We start from the raw sequence: 19,836 nt of genomic DNA, 5'->3' as shown, positions 1-19,836 counted from the left end.
TCTTTAATCTATTTTAGACTGGACAGTCTGTATTGAGTCAGTGTGATGTCTAGACTTCCTTTAGTAGTCATTAGAAAGTAAATAAAATCTTCATTAGAAAGATGAAAAACCGCAAGGTTGCAAGATCTGTGTACTATCTGAAACTTGTTCTTTAATTTAGCTAAGAAAACATTGTCAGTTGGATACTCATCTCTGGCCAAACTTATTGTTAATCTTAAGAGCCTTCTAAGACAAGAATAAAGCTTAATTAAACAAGATTCACGCAATGCCTCAAACTTAAAGCATCTTAATTACCCATGCAAATGACTCAGTTCACGTACTTATGCTGGTTTAAACATAGGTGTTGGATGTAAAGATATCTGGAGGAAGTTAATGTAATTGCTGAAGGCAAGCCCTATGCTGCTGTGTGTATACCTGTTCTATAACCTCTTATTTCTGTATGCTCATGTAAACACTAATAAGCTTGTGGCTAATAGGTATGTTTAAATGGCTACTCTAAGCTTGCAAGCACTGCTGAAGTTGAAATATATGCTGATGTTGCTCTGCAGTATTCATAGGTGAAGAATCACCAGGGAAGAAGCATGCAATGAAACTGCTGCTGGTGACTGGACTGCTGGAAACTATCTCTATGCAGAGAAACGGCAACAGCATCCCAGATTTAAGGATGTATTTGCACTCCCCTGACTAAGCACCTGTTATCATCAACTAGCAGTTGTTGCTTATGCAGTTTATTGCATCCATCTGTGTGTTGGGCTTAGCTTTGTATAAACACTGTCTTTGTCTTTGTTGTTGTTTGGTATCTTTCAGGGTTGTGTGTGCTCTGAAATACCTAGATTCTGAATCTGAAATACCTAGATTACAGTCTAGGTTAGCCTGTCCTTAATCCTAGTTGAAGGGTGAAATTAAGGCACTTTGCTTTTGATTTCAGGTGACACCAGTTGTTCCACTTTCCAATGATTCTTGGTCTATGTCTTTTGCAAAATACCTTGAGCTGAGATTCTATGGGCACCAGTACACTCGAAGGGCCAATGTGGAGCCTTGTGGTCATTCCATTCACCATGACTATCACCAATATTTTTCCTATAATCAGATGGTGGCATCTTTCAGGTGAGGTTCACTGCTTAAAATATGTATATATTTTATATATATATATATATGTGTGTGTGTGTATATATATATATATATATATAGGGCTAGAGAAGTTACACACACGCATATATGAAGTGCATGGCTCTAGTAAGGATTCTTCAGGTGTGTCCTTCACTTTGAGTACAGCATGGGATAACATGACTGCACTGTAACTACAAATGCAGAATTGTTTGCTGGTTTGCAGGGGGCTTTGCAGGTCCCATCATTGTCATGGATGGGATGGGAAATATTCTGAAAAATGAATTGTGCCAGTATATGATAAAGAAGGGAAACACTTCTGTTTAATCTGTAATACTTTTAGAACTTCATTTTTGCAACGTGATCTGTGGTTTTACTTTTTTCCTGAGATAAATGATGAAGGGGTTATGTGCTACTAAAGGTAACTAATGTTCCAGACATGTTGACAAGTACCCCTTTTTATAAAAGCCACAAGCTAAAAAGATGTAGACTTAATATTACATGGGGAGTTATGAAAAGCTGTTGCATTGTCTTCTCAGCTACTCTCCAATCCGTCTGCTTGAAGTATGTGTCCCACTACCCAAAATCTACATCAAACGACAGGCTCCATTAAAAGTTACTATTTTGCAGGATCTCAAGGACTTCTCTCAAAAGTAAGTTTTTATTTTTAATGCCTTCCTTGACTTATACGCATTTTAGACTTCTAAGAAGACCACTAAACCATTTTTGCTGATGTAGACAATACGCTTGCTAAACGTTCATGGTTTAGAAGGAAAGTGATGATTTTAAACACTCTACGTTTATAGGTGTATATATAATTCTAGGGAAGGGTGGTATTGGAACCTTCTTTTATACCTTTACCTATTCCATCAATATTAACTCTCACCTTTTCATCTGGTGCAATATGGCTCAACTGTTTGCATTTCTGTCCACAGGGTGTCACAAGTGTACCTTGCTGTTGATGATCGCCTTGCTTCTCTGAAAACGGATACTTTCAGCAAAACAAGGGAAGAGAAGATGGAAGATCTGTTTGCACAAAAGGAGGTAATGGACTACTTCTGCGTCAGCAGAACATACATTGCGAAGCGCGTGGAGAAGTGACTTGGATTGAGTTTTAAGTCCTGTGACAGTACACTGACGATTTTTCTTTTGGCAGATGGAAGAGGGGGAGTTTCGAAACTGGACTGAGAAGATTCAGGCAAGACTGCTTTCATCGTCATTAGACACACCTCAACAGTTACAATCTGTTTTTGAGTCTCTGATAGCTAAAAAGCAAGGACTGTGTGAGATGCTGCAAGCCTGGAATAATAGGTAAGAGGACAGATACAAGAATCATGAGTAACACTGGTGCTGTGTTGGTTATAGAAGGGGAAGATGGTCATCAGTACTGTCTCCTCTTGTAGTGCAGTGGTTATACAGAGGGTGCTACGACAGCTTGTGATGAATGTCTTCTGCTGGTTGATTGATTGGAACAGAAAATCATTAAAGGTTCGATGTGAGTGTTGTGTTGTAGAGCACAACTTACACCTGAGAAGAGAAAGCTCTGTTTGAATAGAGGTGGAAGAGGGGAGCATGTGAAAGTGATTGGGTGAAACGATCTCAGAGATGGATAGAAGCCAAATTAAATGTTTGACAACTTTGTTACTGTGAAGGCTGTCCTCTCCCCTACTGCAATGTAAGTAGGGTGTGGTGTTTGGAAGATGTCCTGTTGCTATAGTGTTCATTAAGGCATGAGGAAAATGTTCTGTCTTTGGCTGTTTGAAGTATAGCTTTAGCACATATTAGCAGCCATTTCAGTTTGCATTGAAGACTTGTGAAGGCATGCTTGGCTGTTTTCTAGTTTGGAGAAACATCACAATTTGTGCCTTTTACAGCTAATATGTGTAATCTGTTCTGATTGTGTTTTGTTTTTGAAGATTGCAGGATCTCTTCCAACAAGAGAAAGGGAGAAAGCGCCCTTCAGTACCACCCAGTCCTGGAAGACTGAGGCAAGGCGAAGACAGCAAGGTACTAGCAGCAGTCTGGACGTTAAATAAACACTTGCTGTAGTATGAAGTTAATTTGTCTTACTTCATCATATAACTTTAATTTGCGAACATTTGAATTGCTTGTTAGCGTATGCATCTCTCTCTACAAACGTGAACCAAGAGCTTTATTATGCAGAAAGAGAAGACTTCTGGACTGTTAATATAAATACTGACAGCAGAGAGCTGCACTCATTGCCAAGGGTACATCTAGGTAGGAAGGAAGTAAGCTTGTTAGGCTCTAGGTTTGGATGCAAGTAGAGTGAGAAAATGACACAATGGCTATTACCTATGAAGCTTACCCTTGTAAAAAATTAAAAAAAAAAAAAGCATAAGGAGAGGCAGAGCAAAGAATGCAGGAAGAACTGATAATCCTGTAGGTTGTGTAAATGGGAGGATGTGTAAGTGATCTTGTACTGTTGCCCCTCAAGAACCCTCTGTAAGGGTACAGCTGGCAGTATGCTGAACAACCACCCTGGGGGAGCTGGTACTCTGAGAAAATATGCAGACTGCAAGGCAGTACAACGTAATCATCATACAGAGGCTGAACTTTAGATAGTTCTAATGGTAGCAAGATACACAAAGAAATCCAGTGAGACCCTGGATTTGCTCAGCTGCATGCATATGTGTTTGCACTTCACAGATTTGTTAATGCTAAAACACACTTAGCCTTGATCTAGCAGCAAGAAAGCTTATATAGAGGAAGAGTGTTCTCTTTAAAGCAGCATACAGAAATGACAGCAGTCATGAGCAGTCTTGTGAAGCTGGGTTGCTGTTGCCTTATCTCTTTCATGTGCTGACAGAGATAATGATGGTGCTGAAGCTGAGAACAGTGGGTGGGAGTTCTCTGCTGTGGTACATCTGCTTTTGCAGGTGTTCCACAGAGAGGAAGGGATACATCTGTAAAGAGCATGGCATCAACATTGATCACCTGATATTCTTCCTAGATCAGTAGCATGGATGCTTCCCCACGCAATGCTTCTCCAGCACTGCAAAATGGAGAGAAAGGTCTGTTATTTATTTATTTTTTCTTAGGCTATGAAAAGAAGCTTGCTGTAACCCTTTCTCTGACATAATGTGGGAGGTTTTGTACGACTAAACTATCAGATTTGATGGTGAATACCCATTGTACAAGGTGGAGATAAGCCAACTATAAGCTTACTGTGCTAAGCTTCTAATGTGAGGTTGAGTTACTATTGATGCTAAGTAGGCTATCGAGGGTTTCCCTTTGAGTATTGTTCAAAAACTTTCAGAAGCTTTCTGAAGAACCGCATGGAATTTGGGCAATGCCTCTTGCATCTTCTGTGAAGAGGTTGTGGGTGCTGAGACCTGTGAGGCATATGTAGTCTGTGGTAACTAAAGGTACTGGGTGTGTGTACATCTGCTGGAGTTTATATACAGTACATTGGCTGCTAGTTCCTTTGCTCTGAGAGATGCTACCTGCTTTTTAAAGAAACTTCTTGAAAATAGATGGTGGTGATAGCTTGGCCTGGAGGCAAGCAATATCACTTCTGACAGCAATGTAAAATGCTTAATGTTTTCCTCTGTCCTTGACTTGACTGTCTTTGTGCTTTCAGAGGATCGTTTCCTGACTACTTTATCAAGTCAGAGTTCCACAGGCTCCACCCATCTTCAGTTGCCCACCCCTCCAGAGGTTGTATCAGAGCAACTGACTGGTGCTGGTACACTGTCTGAACAGGATACAACGAGTAGCTCAGAAGGTATAGTTCCGTTGTGGTATTGTATTCCTTCTCTTCATTTCCTCTGGCAAGTGTATAAGATCTATGCAGAAAATGGCAAATGTGGTAATGTATCTCTGTTTCAGATGTGTTTGATGGACACTCATTGGGATCTACAGACAGCCAAGTGAAGGAGAAATCTACTATGAAAGCTATTTTGGCTAACTTGTTGCCTGGGAACAATTATAACCCCATTCCATTTCCCTTGTAAGTAATGCTAAATACACATGTGCAAAATTAGCAGCCTGGTTAGGTTGCAAACAGCTATGCATGCTTCCTTTGCTTCACAGATGATTTAAGTCATCAACTGGGTTTGCATCCATATAGACTAAAGATCTTGCTCAACACAAGGAATCTTCTTTCCCTTCTAGGGGTTTGTAGGTTACACCCTTTTCCTGTTAATGTCACAGATATTTCTATGTCATCCTTGTGCACATACATTATCAGTTTCCCTTCCTCCTAGTATGCATGTCTACTCAGAACTCTTGAGAGAAGTGAAAGGGAGGGGGAAAGAGGTACATTCTATCTTCCTAGCTGCAGGGAGGGAGTTGAAGTGTCCTTCCTCAGTAAAGACTTACTAAAGCTACCTGCCTGCTTCTTGTTTTTGCTTCTAGACCTCTTCCAAGGGTTGGACTCAAAAAGGCATTGTCTGGGTGTAGGTCAGGTTCAATGGCTACTGCATGTGCCCTCAAGTCCTTCTTTCACGTGAAAATGAGCAGGCTGGGAAGTTTTTCAGCTATTCTGTCTGCGTGTGTTGTAGTGTTTGTTGCTTGACTTGAACCTAATGTTTGGCAGCCTAACTTTGGAATTCTTCTCCAAGGTAGTAGTGGAGATCATCAGCTAGTGAGATTAAGGTTAAAAGTTAAATGACCCTACAGATAAGTAAATCTCTTAGAAATTGAGGAGGCTCTGGGGAGGTTTTGGCGCTAAATTTCTAAATGGTCTATTTTCCCACGTGCCTGGTGACAGGACGAGGGGGAATGGGCTTAAGTTGCGCCTGGGGAGTTTTAGGTTGGATCTTAGGAAGAACTTCTTTACCGAAAGGGTTTTTAGACATTGGAACAGGCTGCCCAGGGAAGTGGTGGAGTCACCATCCCTGGAAGTCTTTAAAAGACGTTTAGATGTAGAGCTTAGGGATATGGTTTAGTGGGGACTGTTAGCGTTAGGTCAGAGGTTGGACTCGATGATCTTGAGGTCTCTTCCAACCTAGACAATTCTGTGATTCTTCTTCAAAAGAGTTCAAGCTTATCTCCTCACTTCACTCTGCAGGCTACACTGCAAGACAGTCAAAGCAAACTGGCAGGTTTTAGTGTTGTTAAACAGTGGCTGCTAAACAGAGAGAGACTCTTACTCTAACTTGGAGCTGATCCTTTGGTGTAAGAAGCTTGCTTGAAGTGATGATTGTTCTAACACATTGCCGGTTAGATTTAACCACATGACTGTGAACGTGTCTATTAGTAGAAGCTGATCTGGGGCACTTTGGCTCCATGCTGAGGCTTGCAGCTTGTGCCTGAAGTGCAGTGAAGAGATTTTGTGATTAACCAAACCTTGAACTTTTTTTTTTTTTCCACAGACTGATCTACTAACACTCTCCCTATTTTGTTTCCATTTAGTGACCCAGATAAGCACTACCTAATGTATGAGCATGAACGTGTACCTATTGCAGTCTGTGAGAAGGAACCAAGCTCCATCATAGCTTTCGCCCTCAGGTACTGGTGTGATTTGATCTTCGTCAAACGTACATATTCCTTGCACAGAAACACTGCAAGAGTAAGTTAAATCGTAGTGGTAGGGAACAAGCATGACAATTTTTTCACTCAGCTGCTTTGAGAGCTTTTGGAAGAGTTGAAGTTGTCTCCTTGTATTACTGAGATATGAAATGTAGATTTTCCAACTTGCAACTGGATTTCAGACATTCCTGTTCAGCTCAAGTACACAAAAATGAATTGTGGTGTTCTGTGAAAGCTGATAGTGTTAGTAAGCTTTATTTGCATTTCTTCTTTCAGTTCCCTAGCCTGGAGAAAGTGCAACTGAGTTAAGGAATGCCAGTTGGGTGTTTGTAATGCAATCTCTCCCTTGTTTACCTTCAGTCATAGCAGCTCTTGCTACTACTTGGCTCTACAAGATTTACTGAAGCTGCTAGTTTGGGGCTTGTTTATCACCAGGCAGAAGACTTTGAAAGTAGCTCATTCTCTTAAATTTCAGAAGAGGGAGTAACAAGGGGGGACTTTATACCACAGGAAAAATCTAGAGCAGTGTCTGTCATAAGGGAATTAATCCTAGCTGTAAGGAAAAAACAAGGGGGAGGTTTCCTACTGTGAATTTGTTTCCTGTCTCTAAACTGAATCTTTGGGCAGGTATTGTGGGATCTATCAGAAAATTTTTCCTGTTCTTTTTCCTTCAGTTGCAAAGAATACAGAAACGCCCTGGATGAGTTGTCCAAAGCATCTGTGAAAAGCAGTTCTGAAGAAGGACCACAGCCGAACAGGTTAATTGCAAGAACTGCAGTATTTAGAGCAAAGGCAAAGTGATTGTGGTAAAGAAACCACAACTAGAATGGGGAAAGACCCTGAAAATATGCCTGTTAGGATTTCTGCTTTCTGATGGAATATGGCACAATCTGTGTGCCAACACATTTTTGCATTATCTGAATTTCTGTTTAACGCTGGACGGTGTGCTGGCGCCCTCACCTGGTCCCTTGACCATACACACATGGTAGGGAGTACTGTCCCTGCTCAGCTTGCCGATGGTGATGTAAGCAACTGTAGCTATGGAGTTCTGAGAAGCAGGGAGGTAGAGACAGTCAACTTTAGAGACTTCTGCATCATTACCACTTTAAACCATATCACTTTCCCTTAGTGTTAGGCTTGGAAGAAACATAGCTCTGCAGGAGTAAAGCAGCAGTATTTTGGGTAGCAGCGTATGTTGGCCTTATTATGACTCTTTTTTCCTTTCAGCATGTCAGACAGCAAACCAAAGAGCAGTAGCCCTGTCCGCCTGCCTGAGACTACCACGGGTCCTTCAAATCGTACTGCAGAACCTGAACAACGTAAGACAACTTTGCCAAAATCATATACATGATACTAAGCTTAGTTCAGGTTTAAGTCTACTAAACCTGAGTTTAAAATAGTGTGAAAGTTATAACAAATTGAGTACTAAATTAAAATTGTTCCAAATGGGCTTGTTGAGCTTTGTCATGTTGAAGTTGTAATACATCTTGTAGTCGACTTGATGTAGAAAGTGTTACGTATTTTTAAGTCTGTCTGTAATCGCCTTCTCTTGATTTTTGAGATCAGGTTATTATCTGCTTTAATGTGTTATTATGTAGTGTAACTGGAGTTATTCTTGGACGTAGCCTGTTCAGTGGGTCATGATGCCTGTTCTGACCTCTGCCTTGTTTAAGAAGTAGGCAATTAAAATATTTTAAAATCGAGAGGAGGGAATACTTTTACGTTAAAGATCCTCACTTTAGTCTGTGTTTTTAAGATGCTATTCATTCTTCTAGTGGGGCGGGCTTCTGTGTTGTAGTCCTTCCTTTCCATGTTCTTAAATTACGACTGACTCTTCACAACTCCTGTTTTGAATTGTATTTTCTACATTTGAAATGTTGATGCTTCACCCCTGCAGTTGCAGTCATCTGAAGTGTTAATTCCCTGTTTCTGTGAAGTCTGCTATGTGAAATGACTCCAGCATTCCCCAGTGCTACTTAAGCCAATAAATCTGCTGATACTGATATTGGTTACCTGAGGAATACCAAATTAGTTGAACAACATCACTCCTCCAGTTAGAACAATGAATGGAGAATTCTTTTATGAGTCAAGCTTTTATTAAATTGCATCTCATAATGCCAATACCAACTTCTTTATTCTTTTCACTGTAGCAAAGAAATCATCTGGTGTTTTGTCTTTCTTCCGTGGCACGGGAGGGAAGAGCCCAGACCTGTCTTCCCAGAAGAAAGAGACCTTACGTGGTGCTGACAGTGCCTACTACCAGGTTGGACAGATGGGCAAAGAGGGAGCAGAAAACCAAGGAGCAGAGCCTCAAGGTACGTTACTCTGGCTCATTACTCTTTCAGCAGTTTACTTACCAATACTTAGTTCATGTTTCAACCCAACATGCATTGAAAATGAATGATTTGAGTGTAAAATATAGGTTTCTTTTGATAATACTGCTTTGCTTTATGAGAAGAGAAATGGGGTAGAGGGCTTTCAAACCCCTGTAACTATAGGAACATTGAGATTTAACTTCCATTGTTTCAGCTCGTGGATAATAAAGAAAACAAAGAAAATGAGAGAGCTTGTACTTGTGTTCCATGAATATCAATGACCTTCTAGCATATGTATAATTACAGCTGTCTGATGCTATAGCTCATTATCTACTATTGAAGAAAAAATAATTTTCTTGTAATGAGTTTACAAGCAATATCTTGCATGGCTTTCTGGGTAATAATAATGAACAAATGTGACTGAGTGGTATTTTTATGCCTTCAGATGAGGTAGATGGAGGAGATGGACAGAAGAAGCAGCTGGTGAATCCCCATGTGGAACTCCGTGAGTTGCTGTACATAAAAACTTGAAGTCTTAGCTGATAAACTCCTTTCTTTGTGTGAATATGACAAATCTTCAAGTTTGATTTATTTTTCCTTCCTGTCCCATATAAAGGAAAAAAAAAATCAAGAACAAAGCAATGCTGCTTTTTACTTTAATCAATCCATGGTACAGAAATACCACATAAAACTGTAGTTGTCTTTTGGTTTTGTGTGGTATGTTTCACTTCCCCCCCCCCCCCCCTCCCCCCCCGGGTTGGGCTGTTGTCTGGACACTTTCCTTTCATGTATACTGTGAGCTATCCTAAAGGGGTTTGATTTTATTGCAGGCTTTTAATTTAGCTCCCTTTGGTTTAAATTTCCAAGGTGCAATAGTTGTCAGATGAAGATGTTAAGCAAAATAATATTTTTCCAGACATGAGTAAAATCTAAGTATCATCTCAGGTAGTCAGCAAGTATTGCGCACTGTTATTGAGGAAGACCTTTTCTTGCAGAATTTTCAGATGCGAATGCCAAATTCTACTGCAGGATTTATTATGCTGGCGAGTTTCACAAGATGCGTGAAGTGATTCTGGGGAGCAGTGAAGAAGACTTCATTCGCTCCCTCTCTCACTCTATGCCCTGGCAAGCGCGCGGTGGCAAATCTGGGGCTGCATTCTATGTGACTGAGGGTAAGTGGCCTCTTTCTCTTTTGTAATAGAGGGTGTTGTTTGAAGGTAGTGATGGTTCTGTTTTTTAATCCTTGTCAGAGAGTTGCTGACTGTCAAATGACAACACAGAATGAAAAGCTGGGTAGATCTCAGAAATCAAAAAGATCAGTATAATTAAAGGACAACTATGGTTTTTAAAGACACTTTTTTTATATTTCCACATGTTGTAATTGATTTGTAGTTTTTTTCGTTTCAACAGTGGCTGATTCTAGGCTGCTACTTTAAAGCAAGTCATGAATGAAGGGTCTATAGCCTATTTTTATTCTATGTGTAAGGAGCCCATGTAGCTGAGGTAAATCAAACCTAGGCAGTCTTTTCTCCCTTGTTTACTGCTGGGCTGAAATTCAGAACATATCCAGTAAAAAAAAAAAAAAAAAAAAAATTCTTAGCAGCAGAAGTTGATTTCAAAGTTTATTTAAGAGAATTGCAGTCCTTTAATTTTTTGACCATTTCAGTTGCATGACTGTTTTAAGATCTTGCAAAAAATACATCACTTACAGTATGTAAGCTTGTTGTTTTTGTCTGATGTTAAAACAGATGATAGATTCATCTTGAAGCAGATGCCTCGTCTGGAAGTCCAGTCATTCCTTGACTTTGCTCCACACTATTTCACTTACATAACTAATGCAGTTCAGCAGAAGGTATGTGTGTTTTCCTTTTTTTTTAAAAGAGGAATTGTATTTTAGGCAGCATTCTGTATTTTACTGACTAGTAGCTGTTTCTATCACCTCTTCTCATTTAAGCAAAAAAGAGAAGTTGGAGGTATGAGTTATAATAATGTGTTTTCAAGATGAAAAGTGGGAATTCTGCTGGAGCTTCTAAGGTGTAATGCACAGTCAGGATAGTGGCACTTCTCATATGATTGGTTTCCCGCACACAAAGATCTTACCCAATATCTTCTCACCAGAAACCCACAGCACTGGCTAAAATCCTTGGGGTGTATCGAATTGGGTACAAGAACTCTCAAAACAACACAGAGAAGAAGCTGGATCTGCTTGTCATGGAAAACCTTTTCTATGGAAGGAAGATGGCTCAGGTAAGGGTTACAAGTGCTGACTGTATGTGACCAAGTGTTCTGTTCCACTGCAGTGCAGTCTCTTTCCTGGCTGAGAGCAAGAGCAGGGTCCCTGGTATCTATCTAGATAACTTTTCATGTGCTCCAAGTTGACACTTGGAGCCTGTTACTTTTTATGTGACCCTCAGTAGCTTGATGACTGTACTGGCTAGTTCACATTGCTGTAGTGTATGCTTCAGTTGTTAAGTCTTTTGTCCTTGCCTCTCTTTTGGTTGCCAAAAACCAAAAGGTGTCCTTGCATCTCCTTTCTTTGGGAAAACTTTGTCAAGCATTTATAAAAATAATTAGGATTACAGACTAATTTATTTAGAAGGAGAACCTCACTAATGGTGATAGTGAGCTCTCTGAAGCTAGGGAAAACGAATAATGCTTTAAATCCACTCTTTCTGAACCACAAGGTTTTGAGTTCAACCTTGCTCTTTAGCAAAGGGAGGGTGGCCTTTGAGACAATAGAATGGAAACTTTAAAATGACTGAAAATTCTCTTCAAATACAGAATCAATGCTGAAAAGGAAGTTCAAACAAATGTTGCATCTAATACTATATAGCATCACTTCTTTCTACCTTCCCTCCCCATACTCTAGCATCAAATAGTGTAGATAGCTATGGGAAGAAGTGAGTTGAGAAAGATTGTGGACTCTGTCCCTGGAGTTAGTAAAATCTTGATTTGAACAACCTGCTCTAACTGGACATGCTTCAAGTATAAAGCATAGGACTAGAGATCTCCATAGGTCCTTTACAACCAAATTTGTTTACAAAACAAATGAAGTGGTCTTTCTCTGACCCTGCAAATGCCTGTTAAACAGTGCTTCGTGCAAGACCCACCTCCCTCTTCAGTGCCTTTGCTGTTAGCATTTGAATCAATAAGCTGACTGGGAAGCTGAGTTTGCCCATACATGTCAAAATCAAGGACACAAGTTTTTTTGCTTAGGTTAGGCTAAATATTAGTGAAATAACTTGCCTGAAAGTGTGGTTTGAAGTAGCAGAGCTTTCATATAGGGTTACATACTACTGTCTGCTGAGGAAACTGTTTTTTTCGTTGTATGAAAATACTGTGTTTGCTGTCTTTCTCCCTACTGAGAAGGCAAGAGTTACTGTGCTGTGATGCCTGCTCAAGCACTGCATGTTGGGGTCTTTAACCTCACGGAAAACTGAAGAAAAAAGAAAAGTAGTAATGCTGTTCTCCATTTGCAGGTTTTTGACCTAAAGGGCTCCCTCCGGAATAGAAATGTTAAAACAGACACAGGGAAGGAGAGCTGTGATGTAGTCCTGCTGGATGAGAACCTTCTGAAGATGGTCCGGGACAACCCTTTGTACATCCGTTCCCATTGCAAGGCTGTGCTGAGAGCTTCCATACACAGTGATTCCCAGTTCCTTTCCAGCCACCTCATCATAGACTACTCCCTGCTGGTGGGTCGTGACGATACAAACAATGAGCTGGTTGTTGGGATCATTGGTAGGTTGCCTTTTGCTTTTGCTTGCTTTCAGCTAGCGACACTGCTTTCTTCTGGTTTAGGCATTTTTAGTACTCCTAGAACTGCACCACCACCACAGAGATGTGTGTCAAGAAAGCTCAACTTCTCCCTGATGGAATACTGCACTCACCTGTCATGGGTGTTCAGGGTGGTGGCGGGAAGTCTTTTCCTTGCAGCCCCCTTTTCCACTCAGGGTTATTTATGATGTTTCCAATCCTTCATTTCATGAAGTGGCAAGTGTTTACTTTGAACCTACAAGTGGCCACAATAACACTTAAAGCTTTTAACTGCCTGGGCAGTTTTTTGTTTGTTTGATTTGATAGTGACCCTCCTGAATTCTTGAGCTATCATATTCACCCCAACTAAATATAACACATAACCTTGAATAATCTGGAAAGTGAAGATGCTCACGGGGAGCACCCAAGTCCTGTCTATGGAAGTCTGTGTTCTTCTCCCAGTTGGAGTAGGAATAGATACATTTTAGAACATATTACTTATGTTATAGTAGATATTGATGTGTTTTTTCTTGCAACAGATTACATTCGCACTTTTACCTGGGACAAAAAACTTGAAATGGTGGTGAAGTCAACTGGCATCTTGGGAGGACAAGGTAAGGCTAGAATGAAGGAAAGACTTTTGTGTTTATTTTTTACCTGGAAGCTTCTGATAACAGTGCTAGAAAACCTACAACTTTTCCACTGTGTGGAATTGTTACACTTCAAATTAAGATGTGCAGAGTGGGGGAAGGAATAAGGTATTTAAGAAAAAAACCTGCCTTTATGAGAGATCCTTTAAATACTTGAAAGCCTGGGCATGGGAGATATATATGACTGTTCTCTTTTATTTTTTGTTGTTACCTGGCGCTCACACAAACATAACTGTAGAGACATGATAGCAAAAGCCCTTGCTGCCTGGTTTCAGAAGTCTTGAGTCCAGAAAATCAGTTGTCTTCTGGACTACTGGTGTGGAGGAATCCTTATCAAATGACTGGCTACTGCTACCCTGATTTTGAGGAGCTGAGTTCCCATTGTGGAAGTGAGAAGAGTACTTGTTGTGCAGAATTGCATAGTATTGGCTGCGTGCTAGTAGGAAGTCTAGATGGGGGGGGAAGGAAGGGAAACACTTGGACATCTGGAGAAGATAAGAGCATGTCCACAGAGTTAAATTCTTCCTGGGAGAAACTTGCTTTTCTGTGGGGAAAGCCTGTAAAGATATGTAAATAGGAGAAAAATCAACTGGGGCTGGTTGTAAAAAGCCTAGATAATTTCTCCAACTTGGTGCATCTGAGTTCACTGTTAGGAATCCAGACGTTGATCTCTTGTCTCCCAAATGTTTCAAAACTAAATAAAATCTAACAGTACTTGTTGGTTCCATGTACAGTATGCCTTCATTGTTGTACCATCTGATGCTATAATTTCACGTGAAACCTGTCTGTACTGTAGTGTATTCTTTAGCCTATTTCTAACTGCTTTTGCCTCTTGCACATTAGGTAAGATGCCAACTGTGGTCTCTCCAGAACTGTACCGGACCAGGTTTTGTGAAGCTATGGACAAGTATTTCCTGATGGTGCCAGACCATTGGACAGGGCTGGGCCTGAATTGCTAAACTAAAGCCCATATTGGGAAAGCACAAGAGGACAATGATGTTACAGGCCATTCTTCCTGTGGCCCGCCCAGCCGTAAGCAAGAGGATTGCAGTTCCGTGTCTACACTGACCACGTGCATCATGTTGTAGAGTGTGAAATTTGCTTGTTGCACTTTAATCCTCTCTTGGAGGCTGATGGGTGAGCCAGCCTCGTTAAGGATCTAAGCTGTAAGGTACCACTGAAGGGCACTGATTGAGACATTCCCTCCGTCAGTATGGAAGGTGGTGCTATCTCCATGTATGAGCACTGAAACCTACTATCCAGTTCTGGTGGTGTAGAAGTACATGATCTCTGTAAGTCTTGCATTCCTTAAGGGGTGTTGAATATGAACAGCTCACATTTCTGTAGTGGATGTGTGGTACTACAAATGTGAAATATCCTCCCACCCCATGAGGGTGAGTGAGAGAAGAATGAAGTTAATTCCTAAGTTCTGCTTTTTTCTTCAGTGATCTGTAGTTGACCTGTTTAGGATCCAAGAATAACTTGTCCTGCTTACACTTTGTAGCCTCCATTTTTACTAGGTTTTGTAAACAGTACTTGAGGATGGGGAAGTATGCGTGTGTGGATTTGTTTTGGTTTGTTTTTAAGGCAGCTCCTTAAATGCCATAACTCTCCAAATCACTACATCTTTTAATAGTGCAGTACAGCTCTGTCTCTGTAACTTCATTTTAGCTGAATCCCATGAAAATGGTTTGTCAGTGATCAGCATGCTGCAAACCCCAAACATATCCCTTCAATCCAAAACAGGAATTTGATCAAAAATATTGCCCAGCTTCCTGGAAATGGGTAACTAAAACATACCCTTTTATGTAAACAAAGCTCAATTAATTATAGTGATGAAGCTGGTTACCTCTTCCCTTAATAGAAGTCACCAATTTGCCAGATAAAATGCATACAGCCTTAGATTGACAACTTTCTCCTTAATGAAACCATTATGCCTGGCAGATCACTTAAAATCCATTTCAGTCCCTAAAGCCTTTGAAACAATGTATTTACCTCATGGTGAAATTTCGCCAGGAGAATGCTGTTCTTGTTTGTGACATGCTGATGAGAATAAGCATCTAGATCTCATCACACCGTGCTATTCCAATGGAAAAAAACCTTTCTTCAGCAGTATTAGATTTTTTTTTTTTGCACCACTAAGATGAATGTATTCTTCTGAAAAAAACTGAACTAACAAGTATCTTGTATGATGGATAAGATGTGCAGAGATCTGAAAATCTCTACGTTATGAAAATAAGCACCTCTTTCCATTTTTATTATTTTTACCTGTTTTGTAGGTGACAAGTTTACTTTTTAGATTCAGTATAATATAGGCCAGTAAATAAGAGTTATGTTTTTGTTGTTGTTTTGTTCTTTTTTAAAATGCAAGTTTGAGAAGCAAGAATACTGTCCTTGGACTTCCAGTCTCCAAGAGGACTTCAGACATGGAGTCTGGGACAGTATAGCTCTTTATGACCACTTACTCATTCTGATCAGTTGCCTGGTAATTTCATCTTCACCGTAGCTGTGGGTTGAAAGGTGCATTTTTTTCACTCCTCCTCCTGTGTTCAGTATTTTCTTCTGCAGCAGATGGTGGTGGCTCTGGTCAGGAGTGACACCTGGGCAGCATTGGGCAAGGAGAGGACAGTGAAAACTGAATTGTTGGCTCTGAGAACAACCAGTGCAGTTCAAGTCTGAGCTGCCAGGAGACAACAGCCATTTTTGTTGGAAGAAGTCTTCCCTACTCCCCACCATCATTTCCAATGATGAGCAAAAGTACTGGCCTTGAAGCAGCAGAAACAGAAGTATTTGTGCTTCCTCTGTGCAATGTAATCTCTGTTTCTGGGGGTGCGGTTTGGAAGGCCTCAGTGATGTGTGCTGTGGAAAGATGACACAGTTCTGCTTGACTCCCTCTGGCATGGAATCCTTCCAGTTCAGCACAGGGCATCGGGTGAAGCTGATTACCTCTGAGACAGGTCATCTCCTGTACGGAAATGTGCTCCCAGGTTGGTTATTTGTATAATGAGGAACCAACCTGTCCATCAGCTCAGTGCTGCTTATTTCTGTGGCTCCTGCCTTCTGTCTTGGTCCATTGATGTGCAAGAAAGAGCATGACATGTTGCCCGAGTCTGTTCTGTTCTCCATTATAGTTCACGTGTCAACTTTCTCCTTCCTATCCTGAAGTTTATAGGGAAAATACTTGACTTGCCCAAAATCTGAGGTGACCCAACAGTGGGTGATTATCTTTCACTTTAGTTAGTATGTGCAGTGGATGATGGACTGTGAATATGGGCAGTGTTATGGCATCTGCACTAGTTTGATGCAGAGCTGGGCTGTGCTAGCCAGGTCTTGTCACCAGTAACCCTTGCTCCGGAGTGGTATGTGGCTGTTCTGCTTGTCTTCCAGAGCCCCAAGCAGCTGGCTGTAAACGAACTTGGTCATCTGACTGTAGTTAATGTTTCCCTGTGTGTAATAGCGTGAGGCCTTTGGCACTGGACAAAATGGGAGAACCCTCCCCTTTGGCCAGCTGTTCTGCAGCCTGTGAATGCAGAGCCCAGTTGTTTGAATTGCAGTCTTGGGCTGAAATCATAGCATTTGGAGAGGTCTTGGGCTGGAATCAACAGCTACCTTTTGGTCAGGATGTGGCTGATAGACTAGTACTGACCAGCCTGGAGTAGGTAGCAAGCTACTAGTCATGGGTGAAACAGCAGCATTAACTGGAATTGGGACATCTTTGGGTGCCATGTAACCTAAAACTGGAAGCATTGCTAGTTCAAGTCCCAGAAATTGAACAGATGGCCCAGATGTTTCCTTTTCAGATTAAGAGTTGTCCTAGCATTTCACTTGCTACAAAGCTGATGTTCTTGAAAGGAGAACAGTAGTTCACGCAGAAGAGATCCTTCTTGTGGGGCTGGTAGGCCTGTGTCCCTGCAGCACGCCTAAGGATGTCTTAATGGAGTGGCTTGGGTATTAAATAAGCCCTTTGATTAGAGCATTTTATTTCCTTGTAATGCAGGTGTAGTGTGTGTATGCATAAACAAAATCCAGTTGTAAATGCACTGTAAGACTATGTTTTTTTTCCAGAGTTGCACTGGCTCATCTGTTGTCTTGAACTGAGGCCTTGTGACAAATATCTAAATCTCGTCCCATTCAGAAGCAATGACTTGTTTCAAGTCGTGTAGACAGCAGGTTGCCTTGCAGTAGCCCAGGGCTGCGCTCTGTTCCCCAAAAGCACACATGAGGGACTCTTGCTAGTTAAGGAGCTCCACTGGGCTCAGGTGGAGTTACCTGTGGAGTGGGCTGTCCTCTGTGAGAATGACCAAAACCAAATTAATCACTCACTAGCAGGAGGCCAGACTAACCATTATTCAAAGCACTTCATGTATCATAATGTATGTATTTCTAATCTACCTTGGTTCAACTGTATTTTATAAGATTGATGTACTAAACTATTTGAGAGTAACTGCTTTGAGTACTTGGAGAATCAAAGTGTAATGTATATAGATAAAAATGCAAATAAAGTGACTAAAATATACTTGGGTCCGTTCCATGTGGTGAAGTTCTGTCTCTTGTAGAATCCCACTGTCCTGATCAGAGGCCAAGCCCAGTGCCTGCTCTGCTGGAGGTTGCCTGCTTTGCGTGCAGTGTAAGCATGTTTGTCATCTCTCTGCCTTGCAGCTTGGATCTTCTGATGGAGCAGGACCTCTGAGCAGCTTTCCAGGTCAGTGTTTATAGAATATGCAAATAACCTGTCGTGCTCTTCTCCCACCTTCTCCCCAGCTGCTTTATAACATAGTGCTGTGTGAGACAGGGAGCCAGTTTTGTCCACCAGGTGGTGATGTTTCTGTGGACCAATTCTTCCAAGAGGTGGAGCATTCTTAGAAAACTTCTCCAGGTATTTCTGTAGTTTTCTCTTAAATGGGTAAGATTTAATGATGATAATGATCATCCAAGGAGGTTTGAAAGCTAATGGCTTGTCTGGGTTGCTTCATGTTTCTAGTATATAATAACTTCCTCTCTTACAGCTAAAAATGATGTGTGATTAGATCTGGGAAGGGGCCTTGTTGGTTCTTAGACTGTTAACCTCAACCTGAAATGTAAGGACTTCGCTTCCATTATATGACATCCTCACTTTTGCCAGGTGTGTTTGGTTTCTGTTGTCTACTGCTGTACAGAACTGCATCAGAAGCTGTCACAGCACAGGTGTGTGAGCAAGGAAAAAGGTGGGATGCTCAACTTAGGGTGGTGCTGCCTTTATAAGGTTGAGCAGCAGAACTTGAGGGGCTTCTCTTGGTTTGTTCACAATGAATTCCAGAATGATAGAGATCTGATGCAAAAGGAACTAAGTCCAGCTCCCTAACAAGTATAGGACCAAACAGCATCAGTACTTCCAGGTATGACTGTTGATACTCAGTAAAAGATAAACTTGTGCTTGTGTGAGTCAGCACAGGCAGGCAACAGGAACAACCAGACTCAGCTAAAATACAGAGTAGATTTATTCTCGTTACCTTTTCAATTGGGGGATCCCTGAAGCAGCACCTGAGCAGAGGTATGTGAGCACAGGCACACAAGTGAGAATGCAGGAACCACTAAACAAGGTCCATCCTAGGAGATTGCTGGCCTCCTGGTTTCACCTGTTTTTACAAAACCTGTTCATTGTGCAGGCACAGTTTTTACCACCATGCTGTGATTCTCACTGCTTTTTTTTTTTTTTTCCTGTACCAAAGCCCAGAGCTCAAGCACAAACAACAGCAGACATAACTCGTTTTTTTCTGCATTGCTGCTCCCCAGACTTCATGCATTCCCAGCTTCAAGGTCACTTGAGCATATTTACAACCCTCTATGCTAGTTTCCTGTTCTGATCCCATCCTCCTCGCACACTTCTAGCCCATTCATCGCAACAGCACTCTAGGCAAAACTTCTTTTGGATTACACTGAAGTCAGGGAGAGGGGCAGTAGGCTGAGCAGGGTGAAAATTACTGGTCTGAAAGTACTTCTTTAAATTGTATTTTTTTAACAGGCTGATTGCTTTCTAGAGGTAGAGAACTGGTCTGTGGAGTGTGGGAGGTGGCCAAGGGTTGCCATGTGCTGGTCACAGCTGGCTCCAATGAACCTCCTTCAGGGCACAGCTGAGCCCATCAGCAAAGCTGGTGGTGTCTGTGTGAAAAAGCACTTAAGGAAGACAGCAAAGGGAAAAAGAGAGTGAGGAACAGCCCTGTGAATGCCAAAGCCAGAGTGACCGTGGGGAAGCCCACACAAAAACGTGTTCTCCTAATAGGAACTGTGACCTGTGAAAAAGCCCAAACAGGAGCAAGCTTCTTCTGAATGACTGAAGCCCTTGGAGAGGGCCCACACTGAAGCAGGTGAAAAGCGTGAGGGGGTGGGAGCAGCAGAGGGAAGTTGAGGTGCCCTGACCATGGCCCCCTTCCCCTGCACTGCTTGCTGGGGGGGTTGTGTGTGTGGAGGAGTCGGGAGTGGGTGAGGCTGAGCTGGGAAAAGGTGGGGCGGGAGGTGGTTTGCAGTGTTTTAATTTA

The 19,836-nt window shown here is 41.6% G+C and overlaps 1 protein-coding gene across 5 annotated transcripts in view; it reads left to right on the top strand.

Moving 5' to 3' along the window:
• The window catches only part of PIKFYVE (phosphoinositide kinase, FYVE-type zinc finger containing), a 61,951-nt gene extending 44,114 nt beyond the window's left edge, over positions 1 to 17,837 (top strand). For 4 of the 5 annotated variants that reach the window (XM_027461473.3, XM_027461474.3, XM_005016817.6 and 1 more), the window contains 19 exons: positions 929 to 1,107; positions 1,647 to 1,760; positions 2,043 to 2,151; positions 2,264 to 2,418; positions 3,024 to 3,114; positions 4,079 to 4,139; positions 4,709 to 4,852; positions 4,957 to 5,077; positions 6,484 to 6,579; positions 7,275 to 7,358; positions 7,828 to 7,919; positions 8,751 to 8,915; positions 9,361 to 9,420; positions 9,911 to 10,087; positions 10,664 to 10,767; positions 11,034 to 11,162; positions 12,395 to 12,656; positions 13,211 to 13,285; positions 14,165 to 17,837. In XM_027461473.3, coding sequence (XP_027317274.1) covers positions 929 to 1,107; positions 1,647 to 1,760; positions 2,043 to 2,151; positions 2,264 to 2,418; positions 3,024 to 3,114; positions 4,079 to 4,139; positions 4,709 to 4,852; positions 4,957 to 5,077; positions 6,484 to 6,579; positions 7,275 to 7,358; positions 7,828 to 7,919; positions 8,751 to 8,915; positions 9,361 to 9,420; positions 9,911 to 10,087; positions 10,664 to 10,767; positions 11,034 to 11,162; positions 12,395 to 12,656; positions 13,211 to 13,285; positions 14,165 to 14,280 — 2,334 coding nt within the window. In that variant the 3' untranslated portion in view covers positions 14,281 to 17,837. Of the gene's footprint in view, positions 1 to 928; positions 1,108 to 1,646; positions 1,761 to 2,042; positions 2,152 to 2,263; positions 2,419 to 3,023; positions 3,115 to 4,078; positions 4,140 to 4,708; positions 4,853 to 4,956; positions 5,078 to 5,484; positions 6,449 to 6,483; positions 6,580 to 7,274; positions 7,359 to 7,827; positions 7,920 to 8,750; positions 8,916 to 9,360; positions 9,421 to 9,910; positions 10,088 to 10,663; positions 10,768 to 11,033; positions 11,163 to 12,394; positions 12,657 to 13,210; positions 13,286 to 14,164 lie in introns of those variants that run through there. The other variant, XM_072041043.1, reaches the window with a different exon arrangement.
• The last annotated feature ends 1,999 nt before the right edge of the window (positions 17,838 to 19,836 follow it).

The sequence above is a fragment of the Anas platyrhynchos genome, chromosome 7 (genome assembly GCF_047663525.1).
Source record: "Anas platyrhynchos isolate ZD024472 breed Pekin duck chromosome 7, IASCAAS_PekinDuck_T2T, whole genome shotgun sequence".
In the NCBI taxonomy this organism is placed as follows: Eukaryota; Metazoa; Chordata; class Aves; order Anseriformes; family Anatidae; genus Anas; species Anas platyrhynchos.
Note: the sequence above shows the minus strand (reverse complement) of the source record. Positions and strands in the feature narration are given on the sequence as shown.